Source organism: Paramisgurnus dabryanus, chromosome 20, assembly GCF_030506205.2.
Source record: "Paramisgurnus dabryanus chromosome 20, PD_genome_1.1, whole genome shotgun sequence".
In the NCBI taxonomy this organism is placed as follows: Eukaryota; Metazoa; Chordata; class Actinopteri; order Cypriniformes; family Cobitidae; genus Paramisgurnus; species Paramisgurnus dabryanus.
This window is the reverse complement of record NC_133356.1, coordinates 1177810-1195041: the sequence shown is the minus strand read 5'-3', so window position 1 is coordinate 1195041 and position 17232 is coordinate 1177810. Positions and strand designations below refer to the sequence as shown.

At 36.3% G+C, this 17232-nt stretch overlaps 1 protein-coding gene across 1 annotated transcript; it reads left to right on the top strand.

Moving 5' to 3' along the window:
- Nucleotides 1–13734: 13734 nt before the first annotated feature.
- nkx6.2 (NK6 homeobox 2) lies at nucleotides 13735–16396 on the top strand. The gene is made up of 3 exons (XM_065297492.2): nucleotides 13735–14830; nucleotides 15072–15244; nucleotides 15652–16396. Exons 1-3 carry the CDS (start codon nucleotides 14416–14418, stop codon nucleotides 15889–15891), a joined length of 828 nt encoding a protein of 275 aa, XP_065153564.1. The 5' UTR covers nucleotides 13735–14415; the 3' UTR covers nucleotides 15892–16396.
- The last annotated feature ends 836 nt before the right edge of the window (nucleotides 16397–17232 follow it).

Sequence of the window (17232 nt, the reverse complement as noted above, 5' to 3'; positions counted from 1 at the left end):
ATATTAATCAAAGACGGTAAATGTCTGTTTCACCATCGCTATTAAAGGTAAGATTGAAAGTCTAATGGTGACATCTTTAAACAAACACTTAGGGCAGTTGTTGAGTGGTTAGAGATTGGGCTTGTAACCCTAAAGTTTCAGGTTCGAGTCTCACAGACATTAGGTTGGACTGTGGTGCATTTGAGCAATGAATTTTAACCCTAATTGCTCCCTGGGCGCCGCAGTGATAGCTGCCCACTGCTCCGGGTGTATATGTGTGTGTATTCACGAAGGGAATTTAAATGCAGAGGTCACGGGATGGGATAGTTTAAATGCAGAGGTCACATTTTGAGTATGCATTGCATGCTTGTCACTTTCATTCATTTTTCATATTTATGCGTGACTGGTTTGAGAAACATTTAGCAGAAGAGAAATTATGTGCAAAAAAAGACATACATACCAAACATACAGGTATAGGGAATTATGAACTAAGAAAACATTCATCACATACTGTACTAATCCTCAGTTCCTGGAAGAAACTTTTGTGAACAAATGTATTACAGTATAAGGAGGGAAACCCTATAAATGTGTTAATAAAACAATATCCTCAAAATATTCTGAGATAACCAGCTGAAGTGATATAAAGTCAAAGCTTCAGAACAAGAGTACTTTGTTAGATATCTTCAGGATTTGCCTTCTTTATAAATCATTCATTAGTAAGAGCTTGACAGGACACGCTGGGTTCAGTATTCTGACCGTGTGCAATCTACTGAATATTTGATCAGCTAGTGTATAGATATCTATATCGCCTGCATCACGTCAATCAGCTCATGAAACAGAGAGTAGATGGTTGTGAAAAAGCAAAAGTTCATGTCATCAAGGGTCTTTCAAAATGTGACGGCTGAAACCGGACAAAGTGACACGTGCAGAAGACCCTTACAGAAGATAAAACACGCGTGACTCTTTGCACAACAGCAAAAACACATTTCCATTTCAAAGGATGAGGACTTGTGAAGTTTGATGTGGCAGAAGTCACAGACTTTATAAAGAGAAGTTCAGCATTGTTATTCAAAAGTCCAGAAACTTCCATTAACACACAAGTCATAGTTGCACCTGTATGTGACCTGCTAAAATTAACATGGCTTTTCATTTAGCAAACTATCATTTTATTGTCAGATATAAAACTGATGAGTTAAGGGTAGTTTGGGAGGAGACAAGCTCAAATCAAAAGAGCATGTTTAAAAATGAGAAAATGTGTTATTTTTTATGAGCAGCGCACACTGTATATGCTCATGGGTAAAACATATTAACTGTTTTGGCATGTAAATGGATGAGATCATGATTCAGAAAATCTAAGAAAAAACACAAACATGTAAGATGATGTACTGTATGTATTAGTTTCTCAGGAACGATAGGTCGAATTTAAAAGATAAACGCTTCATTAAACATGGAGGGATCATAGAAACATACACAATATGAAGGACATGTGCTTATTCTAGCAGCTTAATCACACAACACAGCAAAAGTTAAACACATAAAGAATCACATTATTGACTATACAGACAACATGAAGATCTTCTAAACAACAACATCCTTCATTTTTAAAACTCATTTCAAGCAGTATTTCTTCCAGTAATAAAAACTACAGTGATAAAAGCTCATAAAATGTACAGTTTGTATTAACAGGAATCTTTTTTTTTGTCAAGCTATGAACACACACTGTACTTTATAATGATTTAAACAAACAGTGCCTGCAGCATTTCTTTATGTATGTGATGAAAGATCAAGTTGAAATGAGATATAAACACCCACAGAACAATACTGGATTTACATTGACATGCGTTACAGTATTGAGTCTCTATATCCTTGACTTATCAACTATAAAGACTTAATGTTTCAAAAATTTCCAGCAGTTTCATCTCACAACACTGCCCAATATGTCATCGCTACAGAGCACAAAACACATGAACAGCCAGGCATTGAAATGTCTTTCTTCAGATCATCCACCTCATGAACAGTTACTGACCTACTGACAAAATCAAGTGCAATACACAACAACATTTATTTAAACCGAGCATCCGTGTTTTCCTACATTTACATATTGTCCGTTGTCTCTTATTTGTATTATTATTATTGTAAAGTGTCTTCTTTGCTTATTTTTATTTTATACCACTTCATAAAAGCATCTTGTGTTTTAAATATACGTAACATCACTTCAATGAGTTCTGGGTACTGATGAACATTCAGAGACCTTCAAAGAGTTCTGGTGTGTCTGACTTCAGATCTGCTGGTGACGGCAGCACACAGATGCATCTATACATTTACACAGCAATCTGTGATATCATACAGCTGAAAAGACCTTGAACAGACATCAGTGTTTATGGATGTTAGGATCAGATTTGATGCTGGTGGGAAACAGAAATAAATACTGTATGTTGAGTTCCACAGTCTACAGATTGATGCTTGGAATGCATGAAAAAATAATAAATAAAACATACATCTGTGCTGTGCAGACAGTAAATATGAAATACATTACAATCTTCCAGGTCTAGGAGCGGCTTTAAGTTGATTCTCTGGAACACACTGTGGAGATTTATATTCAGATTGTACGCAGAGACTGCATTATGATAAAGTCCACCTTGCATTGCCAAAACAAACTGTTCATGGATGTTTCATCTGGTTATAGTGAAAGAAAAGGGTTACTATTACTAAAAAACCTCTCTTCAGTCGAGCTGAAAGATGTTCATGAGAGATGTTTTGAGTTCAAGCATCAGTTGCTGAATATGTTTGGTACTCAAGTGACCTGTAGATGTACATCAGTGAAGAGATGTCGTCCAGGGGCTCTTTCTCTTCCTCATAGATAGACTAATACATCTTCATTTTAATAATACACAAGCAGAAGATGCTGTAATAATGTAATCTTGCTATGTGGCATCTTGGTGCCATGAGTAAAATGAATAAAATGAACTCTGGAGATTGCAGAAGACCTGTGGTCCCACCTTGAACCCACACAGCTGGTTCACAGGTCCTGGATGGGTTCTGACTTTCTACAGGGAATTTACAAGCAGATGCCAATGGAAACGCAGGCCTGTGTTCTCACAGATGAATCAATAACTTGCTGGCTAATGACGGTTTAACAGCTAATGCATGTTAAAGATCATAATTACAAACCAAGACAACACTAAATTGCACATGGTAACTAACTAATAAATCTACTCAAGGAAATAAGCACTTAATTAATGTGTGTGTTAGCTTTACACAAACACACACACATCATATTGTGAATTCTTGATGCACAACTTGTTTAATGTCTTTAAATTTCAAGATAATATGGGAAGATATTCTTCTGTCTTATAAAAGTCTTTACTATTATAACTATGCATGATAAGAAGGTTAGTTACATCATGCACTTGGCAGATACTTTTATCCACAGTGATTTACAGGCTATAGCCTACATTTTATCAGTATGTGTCAAACCAACAACCTTTTGCACTGCTAACACGGTACATACTCCAGCAGTGAGCTACAGGAACATGAACAGCATTTTAACAGGAAAAATGTAAGCATGGTCAAAATATGAAGCTTTTCTTTTCAAAAACAGCTCGAGCCGAAGGCTTCCTTCACATTGAGACTGATCATTTATCATGATGACCTGTACATATCGGAGAGTTTAAACTCGAAACAGCACCAGGGTCGATTCGTGATACCTGGAACAGAAAATCTATTACATCTATTATAATGCTGACACTAGAACCCGACCTCATACATTCTCAAAGATGTGTACTTGTAGGGGACAGAATGTTAAGTGAAGTACACTATGTACACTATCTTTCCATAAACAGTGTCCTTGTTTTGACAGAGATAAAAATCTGGTTAAGAAACTGGCTTTTAGGACCTTGGAAGTTTTGAAACTTAAAGGAAACACAAACACACACAAACACACGCAAACACACACACACACACATTTATTTATTTATTTAACTAAGTTCGGGAGGAGCATGGTCATGTAATCCAACCAATCAGCATGAAGAGGTCTATATATACCTGTTTTTTGCAGCATCCCTCCTCCACCCCATCACTTTGCTCTCTGCTGGTACATCTATCCCAGTTAAGGGGGGGGGGGGTACTCTGGATTCTGACCTGTCAAAGGTGTAAGACATAATTGACGACGAGCTGTTGAATTATTGGAAATAATAACATTACCCACAGTGGTAATGTGGCAGATGTAAAGCAGGGTTAAACCGTGGGTGTGCATTATTTCAAATAATTCAAAGGGCCAGAGTCAATTATTCCTCTTATACCACAGTCACAATAAACATTGTTCTGGTGGTTATTTGAAGACATTTGACAGATCAGGTGTGCGGTTTACAGAAAAATAATCAACACCCGTAAAACAATTCTCAAACATGGGTCTGTTGAATGCTTTATTCTGATTGGTTGAGAAATGTTTTACGGGTGTTGGTTATTTTTCCGGTAAACCGCATACCTGATCTGTCAAATGTCTTTAAATAACCACCAAAGCAATGTCTTTTCAAAGTCTGTGGTAACCATTAGGCTGTGATGATGAATCACATTTCCCATTAAAATATCAGTCTGAAATCAATTCTGAATCACAAGCTTACTAAGGCGTTTTGATCAGTAGGAAGTCCTTATCAATCTAAAATCACTACGAGTTTGAGTCGTTTATAACATGCATTTAAAAAAGCAACACTTGTTTATCATAATCATTATAAATATTCTTTATCATGATAATGTCAGGGTTTTGGTTCTATTTAGTTCGTTTTCATCATTGTTAATTTTTACTCTTTGTGTTTGTTACCTTTTATTAGTCACACCTGTGTTTAGTTAACATCATCATTAGTTACAGCTGTTTGTCATTACCATTTACCCTTTATAGTCTGCCCTAATGTGCCTGTCCATTGTCTGATCTCATCTGTTTGTATCCTTTTAGTCGTATTCGCTGTCTTTCGTGATTAAAGTCCTGTTAGTTTTATAATCCTGCCTATTTGTCATTTAAGTTAGAGAACTGTGACAGATAATACCTGAAACAATTTGAAAACCGCTTAATAAATTTGCCTCTAGACATTTCCTGGAATAGCGTTCATAATGCTACTGCTTCTGCTGCACAAATGGAGTTTCTGCACGAGAGCGCCCCCTGGCTTTTGGATGTGGCGGCATTTCAGTAATTCATTTTTTGACAATTTTTTTCTGACAGTGTTTGTTATTTTAATATTGTGTAGAACATCGGCATCACTTTCACTTTCTGCACATGCGCACTTTCAGGTGTAACGTTATATGTGTGGTTTCAGCCATTTATTGAAGCTCGCATTCTCACTGTGTTTTTTCAATATGTCTGAGGGTTGCAAGAGAAAGTGTCTACGAATTGTATGACAAGAAGAGAATTTCTCTTATTTTTAATTGATTCCTGAAAAAATGAAAAAACACAAGAAACAGACAGACATCATTTGTTATTTATGAATCTATAAATAAAGATCAATTGGTTGAAATTATTGCTATGGACAATACCCTGTATATTGGTAGGGACATATGTCCCCAAGCGTCCTAACCCAAATCGAAGTCCCTGTAGGTTGGCATACATTAAGCACAGTGCAGGTTGCTTCAGTTTCAGCGTGACAATAGTGTGACTAAGTTATACCTTCATCGTCGAGACTCCTCCTCTTCAGTAAAGTCTCTATCATCTGATCCTTCATCTCCGGATGTAAAAAAAGTCCAATATAACATTGTTTAGAGGCTGACATCATCAAGATTGATCAGATTGAGGAGATCATGTTTATCGTTGAAGCAGCAGCTACTCGATTCGTTGTTTTTGTTACGTGATCTTATGATAACTTTGTATAAAAACGTTACGTGTCACAGGACTGGTGGGAGGTGTGCATTGATAAACCTTCTATCGAAATTGTTATGTGGTTTATTTTAATAGGTAAACTATCTTTGTAGTGTTAAGGGAGGAAAAGGCGTCGGTGTTACATCTTCACTGGTCCGGATGTGTTAAAGTCTTTTCTGGTTGTCACTATAAATCGCTATTTGTCTGCACTAAACTATTGAATTTTGCCTAGATATTTTCAGAGATGATAAGATGTTATAGAATAATCATTTAATAAATCACAATTTTGACATTCAAGTTATTTTTCTTTTTCTGAAAGTCTTTCCGCGCAACATCTGACGGGTTTTCCCAGAACAAATCACATTTGAGCCTTTGAGGCAGAGCTCCACAGTAAAAGGTTAAAGGGTTAAAGTATCATGAAAACATTACCTAAAATGTTTAAGTGCTATAACTGGGTCCCAAGTACTTCTATCAACATAGTAGAAAATTTGATATAGATCAACCCAGTAACTTAGTTTTGGTAAACCATCAGGTCAGCTAACCGAACTGTCTCTTGCTTGATCAGGTCAGTGCAACCTTACGAAAGTTTATCATTTGTATGTTTGTTTTAAGGCCTAGCCAATTGAAATATTCAAGCAAAGAAGACACAAACAAGATATTAATCGTGCTGTTGATTTGTACCTTGAGGTGCATACTAAAATGAATTGTTTGGTACGAGTACCCCTGAGGTAGGCCTACTCATATGGACTCTTTTGGTGCGAACGTGTACTTTTTAAAAGGGTCCCGCTCCAGTGACAGTCAGGGACCATTTTTTGACTATTTTCTCTGACGGTTTTTGTTATTTTATTATAGTCTAGATCATCTGCGTCATATCTGGAGCCTGCAAGGAAAATAAACTCAATAAAAGTGTGACTGATTTATAAGCACTTTACTATCAATTTCTGTTCTTCAGGTGAATCTCTAGTGAATTCGGGGCCATAAATTCTTCCTGTGGATCAACAGTCTGCCCCCCTTTCTGTCAGGACCCCTACAATCATTTGAAGGATTTATCTGAAGATGTCTGTTTATGCCTAACCTGGGATAAGATGTGCCTAAACAGAAACCAATAACCCGACCGAAACCTCAATATCAACCTTCTTCAGGGGTATCAGGGGGAAATTTCCGGTGCCTAATATTTGGAGATCTCCAGGTGGACTAACTCTACGGACTTTATGTAAAAGGCTTTTCCTTGTTCACAACAGCAAATTGTTGAAATGAGGCAGACATTATAAAATAAAGGAGAAAACAATGTTTTTACAGCTAAATACAAATCTGGTGAGGTTCAGTCATACAGAGCTTTTCTCACTCACTGTTAGTAAACATTTCAAAGCTTGTAAAGAGAGTTACAGCACTTTTAACACACAGTGCTTTTTCTCTGCATGCATCTGTGTTACGTTGGGTTATTTGTCATCCTGCTTTCGACTGACTGATATCAGAGATGATTTGACCACGTCTGACATTACAGACTAGAGTAGATCTGGGTTTAGATAGCAGAAACATTGAAGTTCAATCTGTGACACTGTTTAAATAAACATCTTGCAATTGATTTAAACACTGAAAACATTTAGGTGTTTTCTGTCTGTAATTGAACTCAGTTCTGCTTGGAGTGGTCTCTGTAATGAGATCCAGCAGGTGGGAGCAGCTGTTATTTTAGCATATTGCTTATTTACACTGAAACATGCTGGTGAAAAGATGCCTGACAGAGAAATACTCACAGAATGAACACTGATATACAGCTAATGCATCTGCATGACTTACACATGATTTCATTTGAGAATTGCGTGTATATTAAAATGTCGAAAGAACAAGACATTTAACACTGATATCATTAAACTATTTTATATATATTTTTTTACATATAGGGGCGGTTTTCCAGACAGGGATTAGACTAGTCCTAGACTAAAATAAACGAAGGGGCTGTCCAAACTGAAAACATCTTGCACTGACATATCTTAAAACACATCAGTGTCCTTTGTTTTGCCTCAAAATGTACACAAGTAATGTTTATAGTAAGGGATGTTTTTTCAAAACTAGTTAGATTTCATAATTAAACTAAGGCCTAGTCCTGGCTTAATCTAATCCTTGTCTGGGAAACCACCCAATAGTCTCATTAAGCATTGTTTTTGTAAGATTTCTGTTTGGCAGTTAATCATTTTTTTTTTAATAATTCAGTTTCTATAATAATCTAGTTTATGATAAGAAAATACACTTTTAATGTATTTGATAAACTGTTAAGGCTACAGTAACCTGGTGTATGGCGCCATCTGCTGGATAAACCACTGCAGCGCGCACGTGTACCTGATTATCCCTACACAGTGTCGGTAGGGTACATTGGAAGATAGTAATGCAAGTCATTTTTGACCTTGTGGGGACAATTTTTTGTTTTCTATAAAGGTTAGGTAAAGGGGTTGGGTTAGTTAGAGCAGTGGTTCTCAAACTTGTTTGGCTAAAGTACCCCGTTTATGATTTTCAAGCCTAGTACCCCTTGACCAGACAACATTTAGCTTTAATTCAGTGAAATGAAAGCAAAGCAAAGAGGGAGACAGTTGTTATATCTGATGCCCCAGAGTAGTTTTATTGCTTATAAACATTTCTGTATAGCTTTACGCAACTATGTAAATCTCTGAAGTATTAAGATATAACTCTTAAATCAGTGGTTTTAGCTCAATTAAAGTTCATTGTGATTTTTTTTAAACATTTGAAATGGTGACAGAGGTTTGATTTTGTCTGCTGCTGTTCTATCCAGCGTGGTCTCAGTGAGCACAGCTGTCTCAGCCAAGACTAAATGGCTTTCACCAAAAGTAAAGACACAACATACGATGTAAATTCATGAAAGATTCTTCTGAAAAACTGAAAATGGGTTCCCAGCATGAGTTGGGTGTTTAGTCTGTAGATGCCCTTGAAGAAGATGATGAGGTGCCTTCATTGCACTCTTAGCTAAAAGCTCACTGCAGAAATCACAGTGCTGAGAAGGGTTTAGAGAAGTCAATGTTAATCCCATCCCTGTGTATTCATCAGAAAACTGGGAGTATTTTTGAGGCTCTGGTTCGTTTTGACCTTGTAGCATATTCATCTTCTGTTGGAGGAGCCATCTGTCCATTTTATCACAACCTCTCCTCACTTACAATATTTCGCACGCAGACACTGCTCCTGATTCTGAATCCGGGTCTCAATAAATATGAAATGTGTTTTAAATGTATAATTTTATTTTTAATGCATCTTTGTGTAGTCCTAATTTCATATAAAAATACTATTATGATTTATTGATTTTATCAATTTCCATGATTTATTCCCAAATGTCAGTTTCCACTTTCTCTCACGTACCCCCTGCAGTACATCTTGGGTAACGCGTACCCCCATTTGAGAACCACTGATAGTTTGTAGTAGCCTATAAAAGTCATTACGTCTACACTGTCAGAAATTAAGGTACAAAACTACCTTTTCTGTCACTGGGGCTGTACCCTAAGTTTTCGTTTGGTACCTTTACAGGAATACAAAACAGAATACAATTTTGGGTAGATTACCGTACCTTAAGGACCTACATTGTTAGAAAAAAGTCAATATATGTACCCTAGCTGTGAGTGGGGCAGCATCCTTTAAAAAGGTAATTGTATGGACCATTAGGTACAGATATGTAAACATTTAGTACCAATATGTACCTTTGAGATACTAATGTATGTATTTTTGAGGTACTAATAAGCTCTCTTTGGTCCCAGAATGTACTTCTGAGGTACTAAAATGAAATCCTTAGGTGCAAAGCTGTACTTTTAGAAAGGGTGCAGCCCCTGTGACAGAAAAGGTACAGTTTTGTACCTTTATTTCTGAGAGTGTATGGAATGTGCGTGCGTGTCAAATACAATAACAGCCCCCACATCCCTCACAAATTAAACATTTTACTTGATGACTTGATTGTTAATTTGAGATCTAAAGAATCATTTAATCACGTTTTACGCCAACACACTGCAATATGTGTTGTAATTATTAAGCTTTGCCACACGAGGTCAGTGCTGTGCAAAAAAGTGTTTTCCTAGAGAGAGAGAGAGAGAGAGAGAGAGAGAGAGAGAGAGAGAGAGAGAGAGAGAGAGAGAGAGAGAGAGAGAGATGAAGTAGAAACAGGGCTGCACATCATGCCCAAATTATAAAATAAATTAGAGAAACAATTTTTCCCAATTTACAAACCACCAAAAACTATTTAACCAGATTCATCAAAAGGACAAACTACCATACTGGGAGAAAATTCAATAAGGTCAAACTTTGCTGCGAGGTACTTCAGGTCCTGTCATGAGAAAAGGACAACAAATGAACCACAACTGGGAAATTACCAAAACACTATAACATTGCACAAAAACACAAGACTCTATTCTCCTTTTTAAATATTATATACTACAGAAACATAATCTATACATTCTTTTCCTTTTTAATATGTTTATTTCTTTGTAAAATGTTTATTTGAAGTTTCTATGCTTTGGCAATGTAAAGATCCTTTTTAACCATGTCAATTAATACATCTTGAATCTTGAGAGACAACTTTATTCACTATGGGGGGGGGGTTCCCGGACAGGGATTAGACTAGATCTTTTCTTTTTTTTTCTCTTTTATATATTGTTTTCTCATTTCTAAAGCACTTTGAATGACCTCTGTGTATGAAATGTGATATACAAATAAACTTGCCTTGCTTTGCCTAGTCCTAGACTAAAATAAATGTAAGAGCTGTCCAAACTGAAAACAACTTGGACTGACATATCTCAAAATACATCAGTGCCCTTTGTTTTGCCTCAAAATGCACACAACTAATGATTTTAGCAAGGCTTGTTTTTTCAAACTAGTTATATTTCCTAATTAAACTAAGGCCTAGTCCTGTCTTAAGATAATCCCTGTCTGGGAAACCACCCCTAGAAGCGCGTTCAACTTGATGCGGCGCAGCACGAATTCAATGGGTTTTGGTTAAAAAAAATGTCCGACTTTCATCGACCTGTGCGCATGCGCAGTTACTGAAATAACCTGGATAAAATGGTGTTGTTTAGCGCAATGTGAGCTTAAACAGGCATTGTACAGTTAATGTCAGGTTCAATTTTTGATCAGAATGATGTTGTTTAGTTGTAATTTTAGCACATGATATCTGTCTTTCCCTATTCAAGTAGACAGGATCTATTATCTCCCAGCAAATCATTCAAATAAGATCTCTGACGGGAGAACTGTCACTTTCTGACAGGATACACGAGACAGGGGCGGCGCTTGTGTTTTTGTGGGTTCTACTGGGGGTTGTGAAGGTCCGAGTGAAGCTCACGACACAAATTCTGATCGGATAAAACTGTTCTCAGTATTTGTGCACGAATGAAGTCTGACATCGGGCAAAACCATTAATCGAGCGACAATCTATAAATGCAGAACGATAGTCGATAATGGAATGCTATATTTAATTAAACTCACTGCAGACACATTTATATCTCACTGTCTTCAGGTTTAGGGTCATTTATAACACAATAAATAAAAGAAACGAAACTAATACATCAAAAGGTTACGAGTTCAAAAATTATATTTTCATTACCTAATGAGGAGCAACTTAAGTATATGAGTAATATGAACCCTTGTTTTTGACGTGCAACACACAATCTAATCAGTAGATGTCGCTGTATTCCTGTAAATCAGGGATCTCAACCCTGCTGCTCCTTCTGGAGATTTATCCTCGTGCATACTTCAGTTCCAGCCCTGCCTGTCAGTTTTAGGTAGCCCTAAACAGCTTTTTTCTATTTAAATCTACCTTTCAATTTACTACAATGTGCAGGCAACAAACACATTGAAAAGTTTTAAAGACACATCACTGTTAATATTTTTCCAACTTCGTTCTTTTTAATTCAAATTTCTAATTCTAACACCACCAATATTCTATTATTATTATTATTATTGTTATTATTATTATTATTATTATTATTATTAGTAGTAGTAGTAGTAGTAGTAGTAGTAGTAGTAAAACAATATAATCAACATCATTGATTAAAACCATTTGGAAAAAAGATTTTGCTGGTTTATTTGTGTAGACATTGTAGTCTAAAGTTAGAAATCAGACAAGAGAAAGGTGTATTGTCTATCTGATTATAATATTGAGGTTTATGCATTAATAATTCTTTACACACAAATCATTCAAAGCATGGTAATGAATTCATATGTACCCCACTTTTACATGTTGGCTTTGCAGGCCTCTTAAAGCATCTCAGGCCCATAACAAGAGTTGTTCTCCTCTCAAACAAGTTAAATACAGTAACCATCTTTAAACATGATTGTAAAGTCTATATAAATATAACGCAGGCTATAGTGTATTGTGTTTATTGTACACTATAGATTTATTTTTGCCCTAGGAAAATAAACGTTGAATAATAATAATAATAATAATAATAATAATAATAATAATAATAATAATAATAATAATAATAATAATAATAATAATAATAATAATAGTACCTAATCAAGGTACAGGTAATGACTTTAAATTAAATTTGTAGAGATTATTTGCAGAAACACGCGCCTGATAAGATTTACTTGAATTCATTGACCGGTTGCATAAACTACTTAAATTAGTTTTGCCAAGTTAGTCATCTAATTTTTTCTTCGAGATTAGTCATAGTTTACCCAGTTACACAAAATGATAGATTTGTCTAATCTGAATCCGAAAAGTAAGACTGATACTAGCCCAAATAGTTGGTCAGAGTTCTTATGACAAGGTATTTTAAAGAGATCATAAAGAGCTACTAAATAATGTGATTAAGATTAAATTACACATAAACTAAATTATTTTTAAAAATAAGTGAAAACAACTAAAATCAGTTAGACTCGTGTGATATAATGAAATCAAAGCAATAACTTCACTTCTGAATTGAATATTAGAGACACATACAGAGCACAATAAACCTTTTAGTTCGATATAAATCAACTAAATATTATTGGAGACCGTATTATTATAATAGAGAGCTGTTTAAAGCCTTGGTGGTTTTGATGAAGGTCTAAATGACGCGGAGCCCTTTTAAATTCAAGCACGGTCATATTTCACGCGTCCATTCTCAAAGCACCATAAAACATGAACGCGCCTCTTAAACAGATGATGATCTGTGTCTCTGTGCTCCTACAATTCACACACACAATAAAATCAACTAGTGCATCGCAGTAATATTAATAATATGGACACAGAATAAATTTAGAATAGTACTATCGGTCCATTTAATGTAAAGTGACCAGCGCATGCCAGATAAACGAGTGTCTATTGAGCAGGAGAAATGTCTTTCTGAAGCGATGCTTGTCGCCTGAACACTGACTTAGATATTTTCAACATTACTGACACTCATGCGACACTCAATGAACTGAAATGAAAGAGAGAGAGAGAGTATTAGTAATACTGTTTAACACTTAATTTAATAAGGCATTTCTATACACTCCAAAACTTCCCATACAATCTCAAATATTCCATTTATTACGCAGTAATTATTGACTTTATCCCACAGGTTGCACCTACTGTGCTCTTATTTGAATTATTTGCTGTAGTTAACCATTATCCGATTATATTTACTAACAACCCGGCAGGTTAGAATATTAAACATCTCGCAACTATTGACATTTTACAGTTAATTTTAGAGTATTTTTTTTCAATGCAGTTAATATATTTTACCCCCGAATAAATTTGGCTCGTAAATAGTTGCTTTCAACGAAACCGAAGTTGTAATAAGCTGTTAAAATAAGTTACATAAAGCACGCTATGCCTGTAAACAGTTTTTTTTTTTTTTTTTGCTCAAAAGAAATCGCGAATAAATCGAATTTTGTAAACTTTACAGTCGGTAAACGCTTAATTAAAACGAAACAGAATAAAGGTTTAGGCTGAATAAAAAATGACGAGTAAATCTTGTCGCCAAGTTTAAGTATCATTAGTGACTATGAAAGAGTCATAGATCGCAGATGTTTGGAGGTTAATGTACTTACTCTGTCGGCGGTAATGGCTCATACAGTAAACGCGTCTGTTTTGTCAAATCTCGAAACAATGATTTCTACAGTGAAACGCGTCATTAATGGCGCTACAATAAGCGCTTGATGGAGTGCGCCTTTGTCACGTCGATGCGCATGCAAATCCGCCGCTCGCGCCCTCCAATCAGCGAGCGGCGTCACTTCGCTTCTTCCAATAGGAGAAACGCGCTCGCAGGTGGCAGCGCGGTTATCAGCTCTTCCCATTGCGCTCACATCACAGCCAAGAGTCCATTCAACCCAGACCCGACGTTCAGATGCGGGCTATCGAAGCGCTCGAAGCGGGCGTAAGATCTCCCGACAGCCGCCGACTGGATTTCGCGTCAGGACGCGTGTGAAACTGCAGACACCACAGTGGGAGGTTCGGGTCAAACCCTTTGCCTTGGAGAACACTTGAAAACTTTTAACGTACACTTGCAAAGTTGCAAAAGGGCTGTGCGCGGTCGCGTCGCCTTGGATAAGCTGACAAGTTGCGGGCGCAAAACTTCGCGCGGTTGTACTTTTTATGTATTTTCTTTCACGGCGCGTCCTGTGGTTCATTCGTACCAATGTTAGCTGTGGGGCAGATGGATACTAACAGACAGAGCGCGTTCGTCTTGGGCAGTACTCCACTGGCCGCGCTGCACAACATGACTGAGATGAAGAACTCTTTATTTCCGTACACCCTGCAGAACCCCGCCGGGTTCAAAGCTCCTTCTTTCACCAATCTGAACTCTCAGCTCGCGCTGGGAACTCCGCATGGAATAAGCGATATACTGGGGAGACCCATCACTTCAGCTGGACAGCTGCTTTCGGGCTTTCCCAGGATCAACGGCTTGACCACATCGGCCGGGATGTACTTTAACCCCGCGGCCGTGTCTCGGTACCCCAAACCCTTGACGGAGTTGCCCGGGAGGGCGCCTATTTTCTGGCCGGGAATGATGCAGGGTTCGCCCTGGAGAGACCCGCGGGTGCCCTGTCACGGTGAGTTTTCATGGCCTGAATGACATGTATAGCCTATATGAACCTGTATGCCAGTGTGTGCGGGTTTTTTCTCTGTTAGTATTTCCTTATATCAGATTTTCATCTTATGGATATATTGTTATACTGTCACTTGACACTTGTCTGATCCGTACGCAACTAAGATTCCCATAAAAGTAAAGAAGTTTAATATCTGTTTTACGTCATTGGCATTTATTTGGCTGAACATCTTTCATTTTTTCAGCCCAAGCAAACATGATGTTGGACAAAGATGGCAAAAAGAAACACTCCAGGCCAACTTTCTCAGGACAGCAGATCTTCGCCCTGGAGAAAACTTTCGAGCAGACCAAATATCTAGCCGGTCCAGAGAGAGCTCGACTCGCTTATTCCCTGGGAATGACCGAAAGTCAAGTCAAGGTAAATAAAGAAACTTTTTTCTTTTTGAACTTTGATACGTGAATGCATATTAATCAGTTTTGCTTTTTAAATTTTGAATGTAAAGTGTAAACATGAGCTAAAGGTTATTTTATTAGTAATCAAATGAAATCAACATTTATAATTTCTAAAAAGGAAATTATTGGTAGGCCTTCTGTATTTTTTATGTATTGTTTTGTATTTTAGCCAGACATTTAATCTTTAATAGTTTCATCATGAATATTACGTAACTGTTTTGATGGACTCACATAAAAAGCTGCTGGTGTCCAGTCAACACGAAGAGATTTCAAATTATTTTATGCTAACAAAATGATGAGAAATCACTGCATGACAAGTTCTCACACATTTAATTCATTTTAATTCTAAATACTACCATTTAATTTTTGCAGGTGTGGTTTCAAAACAGAAGGACCAAATGGCGTAAGAGACACGCGGCTGAAATGGCCACGGCCAAGAAGAAACACGATTCAGAGACGGAGAAGATGAAGGAAAGCTCAGATGATGAAGAATACAACAAACCTCTGGACCCAAACTCCGACGACGAGAAGATCACGAGACTGTTGAAAAAGCACAAGGCCAGCAGCGTGAATCTGATCAGCCCGTGCAGCAACAGCTCGGACACTTTGTGATCGGACTCGAGGCTGTCTCAGAGGCACGAGGCAGAGTTAACCAGGGTATTAAACACGCGGAGAGACTCTTATAGCTGTACAGTTACGCGCGTGTACTTCAGATGTATATATATTTTTTACTGAGTAAATTATGTTATTGAACCTTCACGTGCCAGCTCTCCAACAGCCATCATCATCATCCTCACATGCTGAAGGTCTTTATTTCTTCAGATGGATAACGGCGCCTAAAAGTTTCAAAAGATGTTTTTTTATTTCACAAGCAGATACACAAAGTGTATGAAAAGCAGAGTGTTGTAAATGATGTGAATAGATTTGGTTTTAACACAATGTTCCTCTGGCTGCTTTATAATTTCAGTGAAGTTTATGTTTGATCTCTCAGCACGAAAATCACACAGAGATGGACATGAAATATCGGATGAAGAGAATATTATTACTTCCGTGCTGAAGGAAGAAAAATCTTTGTATTATCAATAAATTATTTAACAAGCCAATCTTTTAAATATGTCTTTGTTATTTATGATGATGTGATTGTTTGTCTTTATCTTATTATTTGATGTCAAAGCGTTTAACTTTATAAAGGCTATAATTATTAGAAACTATCATTTCATTTATTTTCGATATTTTTCGATAGCTGCGTGTAATTATCTAATAACTCTTTATTAAGATTTTGTCTATATTGTAGTTAAAAATATTACGTCAGAAATTAGATTAAAAGCAAATTTACAGTTAGATTTTAAATGGATGCCTTACATTAATTTTATTCAAAAGTTTTAACACATTTCTGTTTTTAATTTAATATCACACTAAACCAAATTTTCATTCCGTTAGAGATATTTATTTGAGATTTTATTTGTCTGAATATATATGACTTGACGGATGATAGTAATCACTATAAGACACTTTATTTAATATTATTTAATAGTTCTTTAAATAACCAAAACATTTTAATAGTGACGTGACTGAACGAAGTTTTTATTCTCGTTGTTTTGAATATTTTCTATTTTATAAACTCATATCTGTAAAATCTTGTAATAATTATTTATATCTCTTTATTTTTTTCGTTTTATTTTAACTTTATAATCGGGAATAAAATAATGTGAACCTCGCACTAACCCCAAATAAATTTTGAACTAAATCATTTATTTCAGAATAATATAAATACATAATATCATAAAATAAGAGTGTTAATAATTAATAATAATAATATAGAATAATTATAATACATTTCTAAGATCGAAAAAGGGTAATATACATCGCGTTTTTTATTTTTTAATAAGAAAGGGCCCCATAAAGTATACTGATGTCAAAATGTAAATGTGAAACTTTTGTTTAGCCTCAGTG